Genomic DNA, 9,311 nt, shown 5'->3' with positions numbered 1-9,311 from the left:
ACAACGGTTATTTTGTAACATTTGTATGTGAAATATCTAGTGTAGTAAATTGATGTACAAGTAAAACATATAAAACGTATAAATGTAAATGACAGGTACTTCCTATTTAGTAAACCCTTTTTCAACATTATCAACTGGATTAGCATTATTTCTTTCGATGGAATTGTGAAAAGTTCATAGGCAGTCGTTGGTGGATCAGCTGACGTGTCCTTGATGTATTCAGAAAACGTTTCCGAACTTTTCTAGCTAAGATCTCAGAATTTGAAATGAACTCCGTGCCTCTTTTTGGTAAGATTCCTAAACAGAGATTCCATATGTTCTAATTGGCGATAACCTAATACGAATAATAACTGTACTATGATCTTAGAAGACCTTTACAAAAATATAGTGTAGTTAAACAGCCATTAAATTCTAAGAAAACCAACAATCACTCGGTCATAGCTCACAGTTTAATAAAATGTGTTATAAATTGCGGTCATTGAAGTAGTTCCTGGTCCATTTGTACCCCTTTTTATCTATAACTTAATATAAAATATCCTTTTAGATGCTCAGTAGAATATAGGTTAATTTTGGCCCAGTAATATTGAAATCATTTAATGAAACAAAATTGCAAAATAAAGATATAATACGCGATTGACTCACGTTGATATTGGAAATGATTGTTGAAAAAGCTGTAAGTTAACTTTATTTGAGTTCTTATATTTAAATGCCATTAGTAAATTTACTTTTTTAAAAGAAATTTTGAGCCTATATGAATTTTTTCGTTAAATGAAAAACATTAGTTACTTGATTGTAAATTTGTTTAAAGAACTCTCTTAACCTGCCCAAACAAGCTAATTCCTGATCTCGAGAATATGAACTGGTTTATTATCCCGGTCTAAAAAGGGAAATACATGTAGTTATAAGTATTAATCTTAAGTTAATGTTCCTTAACGATCTAAAATTCATGGAAATTATCAATTGTATATATTTGCTTCTGTAATAATAAAAGTTGGTCAAATTGACAAAATGCTGTTGGGTATATCAATTTTCAAATTTCATATATATTTCATAATATCTGAGGTTTTATTCAATTCCTGAATAAAGTTTGATTTCTATGTATAAACATTAATTCTAAAGGGTTTTGGCCCTCTGGTAAGAGTTACAATTCTTTTTAAACGGATTTTTATCAGTATGAAATGTAGTAATAAATAACAGTGTTTAAAAATCAAAAGTCCAAAGGAAAAATACAAAACAGGGCAGAGCAAACACTAACCTTTTAAAGAAATAGAGGTAGGATCAGGTGCCATGGAAAGAAATGAAAAATAGATATATTAAACATATTAAAATAAAGATATTGAAAACATATGCTAAACATACCAACATTAAAGAATTACATCCAAAAAACAGACTTTTACATGGGCAACCATGATCATGAGTGACAGTACGGTAAAAGTTGTCCTTTTGACTAGGGGATATTGATGACTAACTGCAAGATTGATCAAGCATTTGTATACCTGATATTTGTCTAATAAAGAAAAAAGTAATTTGCAGTTCCTATTTGATGCAAAGTATTGTGGCTATTTACTTTCCCCTCCACCCAAACTGTACTCTAAAAAGCAGTATTGCTTCATTTCATTTTGATAAGGATTGAAGCGCTGAGCAGTTTTACACCCACCCAGTAAATTCAAGATTTACATTCTTGCTGTTCTTACAAATCCTTCGTAGGCAGCAGATAAGCAATAATAGCATAGTATATCGTACGGTTATTCATCGGATTTGTAACTTTATATTTAAGCATTGAATGCTTATTTTTGGATGTCGTCGGTCCTATGACACACCAATGCGGTGCAGACAAATTGAATACCGCGCGATTGCTCGAACTTAAAATCTCGAACTTAAAAATTCCTACCGGCCATCCCCACACCCTGTTTATTTTTGGATGTCGTCGGTCCTATGACACACCAATGCGATGCAGACAAATTGAATACCGCGCGATAGCTCATTAGTGTACAGTTTTATATAGCCGTCGGTACATGTTATGATTCAACATAGTAAACCATAGTCCTATATGCAAACTTGCAGCAAACAACATGCATATAAAAATCTGACAAAGCAAGTCCTGGATAGTAAAATATACTCCTAAATACGAACTTAAAAATTCCTACCCGCCATCCCCACCCCCTCCCTTAAAGTTCCAGGATATTTTACACATTTTTATTGAGAGACAATTAACACATTATTCACTGTTAAGGATGCTGAAAGTACATAGGGTTTGAGTTCTCAAATCTGGATTGTTATGAATTTAAATTTCATGAGTAAAATTTGTTCTAAACACTAAAAGTATTTATGAAATGAATTATTGCTGACTTAGCATTCGATATTTTTATTATATTTTAGAATTAGGCTTAAACAAAGTTGGGCTTTTACGGTAGGACCGACATGTGTTCTGTTTATGTGCATTGTTGTAATGATTGTGTTCACCACTAAGGACATTTCGGACAAAAATTTTCAGATTTTGTTTATCACTAAAATTTATTTGGTAGTACTGTATTATTCAAAGTTAAGATGTGATTTGTTAGTCAACATAATTTTGCATATTTTCTGTTGGTTTTATTTCCTTTTCATTTAGATAATAGAATGACACACACTAAAAAATATTGAAAATGCTTAAAAACGATAAAAGACACCATATCTCAAAATTTTGATCATTGACCTCATATAAGCTTTTTGCCTGCAGAGTAAGGTCAAAATACTTAGTTTAAGGCTATAAATGTGTTAGTATTGTCATCATTCATTCTGATGTATACCTTAATAAGATTTGATTTTACATTTTTTGAAATTATACAACATAACCATGCCGACTTACTCCATATAACTCGGTTCAATTTCAGTTTTATGAACCAATTATTTCTTCTAAAAATGTTAACAAAATGTATCATAAATATGAATAAAATCTTAAGCTTGTGTTAACAAAATGTTTTGCAAACCACTTTTTCACTTTTGTTATTTCTTTATCTTTAAGTGTCAAGAACACCACTTGCAAAAAAAATTATGTTATTCACCAACAAGCAAAACCAAGTTAAGCAAATGAACAAATACAAATATTAAAAGAATATGACAAAAAAATTAAAACCAGGCAAATTGATATCATACATAACATAATTGTATTATGGATCAGTATTTGTGTGTTGGTAAAGTTCATACATTTCTATTGCTGTCAAAAGTCTGTAAAAGACATTAACGGGAAATATAGCAGATGAAATAGTTTTCCAGTAGATTTCTCCATAGAACTCTCGTTGAATTGATACATTATCAATGGTCTTTCCAATGACAATGCTGTCAAACACCCATCTCGAAATATTCATGACAAAAATGCAAGGAAAAATTCGACTGACTCTGACATATTTAACTCGCACCTGTCGGGGTTTATAAGAAATATTTTTCACCTGAAGAATAAACCCGGTCTGTATCACAGTAACAGCTATTTTAAAAAATTCTATTTCAAATATGGTACTGATTATACAAAATACCTTTGACAAGTTTGCTGTTTTTAAAAAGGCGAAAGTTAATGTCATCAAATAGGGCAGTGAAAGAACTGTTCCAACCGATATGAAAATGATTTTAGAGATGCACCTTGTCAGATGTTCAGATGAGTTTGATAACTCGTTTGGTGTTGTTTGGTTTTCCGTTTCATGAGGGTCGATAGGTATAGATGCTTGAACAGAATTGTTACGGAAAATATTTACAAGCATTCTGACAGCAATGGCAACAGAAAGCAAGCTATATTCGATAATCAATGGATTAATGTATGATTTCAAATCATAACGAATGGTGTTAATGTTAGATGAACGAAAGCAATCGTCCAGTCGAGTTACATTCGATGGTTTCCAAATCCTGGCATACATAACAGAGTAAAAAAAAATCCTAAACCATCGAAGGAGATGAGCAATGATCATGAGAGAGATACCGTAATTAATTAAAGACGAGGGTCTGAAATAAAATTGTCCATACAAGCTTAAGAATCCTAGTTGTCCAATACAGAAACATATCTCTATTAAATGTGTAACGATATTTAAGTCGTATGCAATCATATACGGTTGACTTCCATCTTTGAGGAAGCAGTCAATATTTGCACCCATATTTAGAGCGAAATTGGGGATACTTGCAAACCCAAACGCCCATAGGAAAACGAGTTTAATGTTTAATGTGACGTCCTGTTGTTGTTTTGCAATCAAAAACTTTCGTGTGTTGCGTTTGACTAAAAACCAGATGACGAAGGTAAAGATCATGCTTAGGAGAGTTATGATGGCTTCCGTTCCCCATACCACGGGGCGGGGTATTGCTAATGGTTCCGTAGTGGTGAACACAATCATTACAACAATGCACATAAACAGAACACATGTCGGTCCTACCGTAGAGTTAATGAAAAAGAAATGGGAAATGTCTTCACTCTGTTCTATATTTGCCATATCTGAAAATAAGTAATAAATATTTCCTGCATAAAAACTTCCTTTTTTCAAAGGGACACAATTTAAAGGTTTCCCTGATCGATACACAGGTCTTTCAAATTCTTAATTCATCAGCAAATTCTTTCAAATGTACAATGTATCACATGAATCAAATATGGTTCCTATCAAGATCACTAGAATGTATTACGTTTTTCTTCATTAATCATAATTTTCTATTCATTATCAAGCCTTGTAACAAAAGTTTATAAATGCACCGTTTATTCATTCATTGGTAAAAAAAAATGTAATACCATAAAGCATATTTATAATATAGTTTGTATGGCTCAACTCTCTGGTTTTGATTAGAGGTTTTTCGCAGTTTGGGTTTAAAACATGATTTGCTGTTATCACTATGTACTATTTAAGAAGCTGAATGACTCTTAGTTTAATGTAATGTGCCTATCTTTGTAGTCTTTAAAAATTTTTTTGCTCAATGGGTACCCCTTTTTATTATTTATAAGGCTGAATTGATTATTTGTCAATATTGGCCCAGAAATATTGAAATCATTTAATTAAACAAAAGTACGAAGAAGGATATGATACGCGATTGACTAACGTTTATGTTTTTTTTAAATAGCTGTAAAAAAAATCTTAATTTGTGTTCAAATATTTAGATGTCATATGTAAATTACTTTTTTCTATGAAAATTTGAGTTTAAATGAATATTTGTGTTAAATGAAAAATTAAGACTTACTTGATGAAAAGAACTCTCTGAAGCTGCTTTAACAAGTACTGGTCTTGAATTGGAGAATGTAAACTGATAATTTTTTTATTCCAGTCTAGACAGGGAAATAGTTATATATGTTAATTATAATTAACTGTTCCTTAACTATCTGAAATTCACGGATATAATCAATTGTTTTGTCCAATTAACAATATGTTGTTGAATATTTCAAAATATACTTCATATATTTTTCATAATACGTGTGCATAAATTCAATTCATTGTATATATGGAGGACTCCACAGTGTGATGGGACTCCGATAGTAAGCCAATGTCCGATGGTCTGCGCCAAACCCCGATTGTTGTACACGCCAATGTCTGATGGTCCAAGTGCAGTAGCCAAAATCCGATGGAGTGATACGCTGGAACCCAATGGTTTAAATTCGACTCGTATCACAAACATTGTTTTCTTTATCCATCATTCGTCACAATAAAACTGTAGTAGCGCACGCAAAAGTAAATTGAATGGAAAATAAAGAAAAATAATGTTAATTATTTAGTAACAGTCCAACCTGGTTTGCTTAGATTTGATCATCAATAACTAATTAATTTTTAATTGCATATTATTTACAGCATACTGTAAGAGCTATTCTATACACATCTTTCCCAAACTCTCATTCTTAAAATGTTCACCTTTAGTTCCTTCTGCCTTATCCATTTTTGAATAGAAAACAGAAACGTTACCAATTACTTCACCCTGACGTGACGTAACAAAGGTATTCCGAAAACATCAGACTTTGGCGTGGCAGGCCATCGGACTTTAGCGCAGACCATCGGACTTTGGCGTGACCATCAGACTTTGAAGTCTTTCATATGTATACAGAAATAATTAGGGGCATTGACCCTATATAGAGAGAGACAATTCTTGTTAAACTGATTTTATCCTCATATTTCTTTTTTTCATTGAAATTTACATCGATGGTTTAGTTTTCTTAAAAGAAATAACAATGTAAATAATCTTAATATTGAATTAAAAACAGACTGAAAATTTGCTTTGTTCGCCATCCTTTTCGTTGAAAATTAAATCTTGACCCCTCACTTACTCACATTATTACAGATAAAACATTACACACGACCAAACAAAAATCGGGCCTCGGCGCCATTACATTAAATGAATGGAGCTCTACTCGTACATTGACCCGCTTTAAATCCACCTTAACTGAACCCCTTGTCGTAACTGAATGGTCAAAATGGTCAATTGTAGAATGCAGGGGGGTTTACGCGACAATTGCGGTGTAAAAGTAATAGAGCGGTCACTCAAACACAATATTACTATAAATATTCCGCTTGTGCATGAAAATTGCCATTCCAGTAATGAATTCGTCAAGCAATGATGATGAGTTGTTCCTGATCCAGCGTAATTACAAGACCGATACTGAAAGCGAACGAGTACGATACGTAAAACTTTGTATCAGATAAAGGGTCAGAAATAGTTAAGTCAAACGAAAAATGCTGAAATATCGTCTCAAAGATAGCTATATATATGCGCCCCAGTGTTCTGACATAACCATATACTGACGACGAGTTACTTGTTTTAACGGCAGAGGAGGTTGAAAATGAAAACCGTTTCCACGAGGCGAAACAGACAAGGAGATCTTTGATCTACAAGCAAAACAGTTAAATTTTAATTGAAATTTTTAACCAGACTGAACTCTATCGGGCTATGCTGAGAGAAAAACGGCAAAAAGCAAATGAATCTTTGCCAAAACTTGGTGAAAGCATATACCGTAAATCAGGTTTTTTCCGCGTCATGTTTTTTCCGCGAATCAGAGCCTAAAACGGTATACAAAATTTACGCGAATCAAATTTTCACTATTTCAAAGTCAACATGAAAATATAATTCACGATTGTTTAAACCTGTGAAGTTAATGAAGAGTAAAAAAATTCAATTGTAACTTAATTTTAAATTCACACAATTAAACACAATCAAACAATTTACACTATTTCTGACAACTGTCACAATTTAATCTAGTCCCAATACAGATGATATCCCTGCCTCCCTGAATCTATTTATAACAATTTCGGGTTTCGTTTTCATTTAATCATACAGCTTTGTCAGCCATTTCGCACCAAGTGGCTTCATTCGGGTTAGCGAGAGGTCGACCTTCACATCGGCACCTTAATAACGGCAGAACCGCTCAGCTGATCACACACCTGCGCTGCGTACCAGCTCTCAAATTAATTTTTAAGAAACGATTTCGCACTTTTGTTAACGCTTAAGTCCATCGGTTGAAGTAAATCTGTACAATTTGGCGGAATGGTAACGTAAATAAGACGATTTGCAGAAAGTTTGGCTGTGAACTCCTCCGTAATCTGCCCACGGAAACAGTCGAAAATTACTAAGGCAAACTGACCAAGTGGTAAATCTAAGTCGTCCTTCACTTTGTTAACGTACGGCAGAATATTTTTGTCGATGTAGTCGTTCATAGTTCTACCGTTTGCCCAGTGATTTTCTGATTCAGTAATGTGAAATTCATCAGGAAACTTGATTTTTGGGTGGCATTGTGTCGTTTTCCCCTGATATATCAACTGGAAGGGAAGGATCGATCCATCTAAAGTTCTAGCGAATGTACCTGTAATGTAAAATAATTACCAATATTTATTTTCAGAGTTACAAACAATCATAGATAAGTAGATCATTTACCGTTACATAGATTAGTAGCTCGGGAATGCCAGGGGGTAATTAGACATCAGTTTACGCAAGGCGTGACGATTCAATTACATTGAAGCTTGTCAATTTTGATTATTAAATAAACAAAGTGGCTTACATACCTGTTATCTGCCGCTTATCCTCCGATCCCGCTATTTCTACCCTCTTTGATCCTTCTTCAGCCATAGTCCATTGCGAGGCAGGAACAACATGTAGTCCAGTCTGATCCCAGTTGATAATCCACAAAGGGGGATTCCATACTCTGTTACACGAGTTTGAATTTTTCTAAGAAATTTAGATTTGTCAGAATTGAAGTTGTCTACTCTGAGAACTTTTTTTTTAGGTAGTTCCCTTGCGTTTTACCAAGTCCATACGACTCATAAGGGAAAGGGCCAAAGCGCGTGTGATCTCACTGTGTCCCCCATTTTCCTGTAGAAGGGAGCGATCTACAGAAAGAACGTCCAGCGGCTTTTACTATGGCAGTATTGACGACTCCGCCAGAACTTCTAATTGTTGTAACAAATCGTTTAACTTTATAGTCTAACTCATCTCCAAGTAACAGTTTTCTTCCTCTTTTCTTTGGGGTCAAAACTTCGGCTTCTACATGCATCTCGCTGTCGGTATCGATCAATTTTCGCTTTACTGCAGATTTTACATGACTGAGATAGTCTTTTTTGAAACCTCTAACGATACTTTCATTTAATTTTCTATCCAATAAAGGTGAACATTTTCTGGCAGCTGCAATCGGGCTGTTTTCTGCTGCATATTTACCGATTTCATATCGTTGCTTCGGAGAATACGCTCCATAATTTCCCCGTCGCTTTGGAGTTGATTGGCCCTGTTCAAGTTCTTTCGCAACTTCAGCAGTGGCTTCTTTAAATTCGTCGGTGTTAGATACATTCTTGTTACTTACAGTGATGTATCTAAGAATATACATCTTAAAATATTGCATTACTACTGGGTTTTTCTTTATATAGGGGGAACAAAGCACACTGAACAAAACTAACTGAATACTGTTCACCGTACATTTACTTACCTGTTTTCTTTATGAGCAAAAAGGGATAACTCTATTACAAAAACAAAACTTTGTATCAAATTTACGCTGATTTATTTTCCGCGATTCGGAAACCGTCGCGAACAAAGCAGAAATTGGATACACGCGGAAAAACCCTGATACACGGTATTCGGCGTTTAGCACATCTCGCATACCCAACAGCTCCTAGGGAAGTTACCGAGATGATAGCTAAAGATCAGTTTGTAGATGTACTCACTGATTTTGACAGGCGTCTTCGAATTCCTCAGTCCCGACCAAAATCCTAAAATGATGCAGGACGTTTTGCAGTGGAAATTGAAGCATTTTGTAGAGCAGAACATCATAGAAAAGGGGATGTGGGATTTGCCAGAAACACAAGCAATGACAAAGTGGAACATGTTGCACAAACCGATCA

The 9,311-nt window shown here is 34.1% G+C and overlaps 1 protein-coding gene across 1 annotated transcript; it reads right to left on the bottom strand.

Annotated features, from left to right (window-relative positions):
* Positions 1-3,180: 3,180 nt before the first annotated feature.
* LOC128182252 (uncharacterized) lies at positions 3,181-4,463 on the bottom strand. The gene is made up of 2 exons (XM_052850842.1): positions 3,378-4,463; positions 3,181-3,207 (listed from the first exon to the last, which is right to left on the bottom strand). Exons 1-2 carry the CDS (start codon positions 4,449-4,451, stop codon positions 3,181-3,183), a joined length of 1,101 nt encoding a protein of 366 aa, XP_052706802.1. The 5' UTR covers positions 4,452-4,463.
* Positions 4,464-9,311: the final 4,848 nt, after the last annotated feature.

This window comes from Crassostrea angulata, chromosome 4 (assembly GCF_025612915.1).
Source record: "Crassostrea angulata isolate pt1a10 chromosome 4, ASM2561291v2, whole genome shotgun sequence".
In the NCBI taxonomy this organism is placed as follows: Eukaryota; Metazoa; Mollusca; class Bivalvia; order Ostreida; family Ostreidae; genus Magallana; species Magallana angulata.
The sequence above is the reverse complement of the archived record's forward strand: the minus strand, read 5'-3'. Positions and strand labels throughout refer to the sequence as shown.

Coding starts and splice junctions, on each gene's coding strand:
- LOC128182252 (XM_052850842.1), bottom strand. CDS start 4,451: ATGGCAAATATAGAACAGAGTGAAGACATTTCCCATTTCTTTTTCATT. Junction 3,208..3,377: donor TGCGAGTTAAATATGTCAGA/GTCAGTCGAATT, acceptor TGTCTTTTACAG/ACTTTTGACAGCAATAGAAA.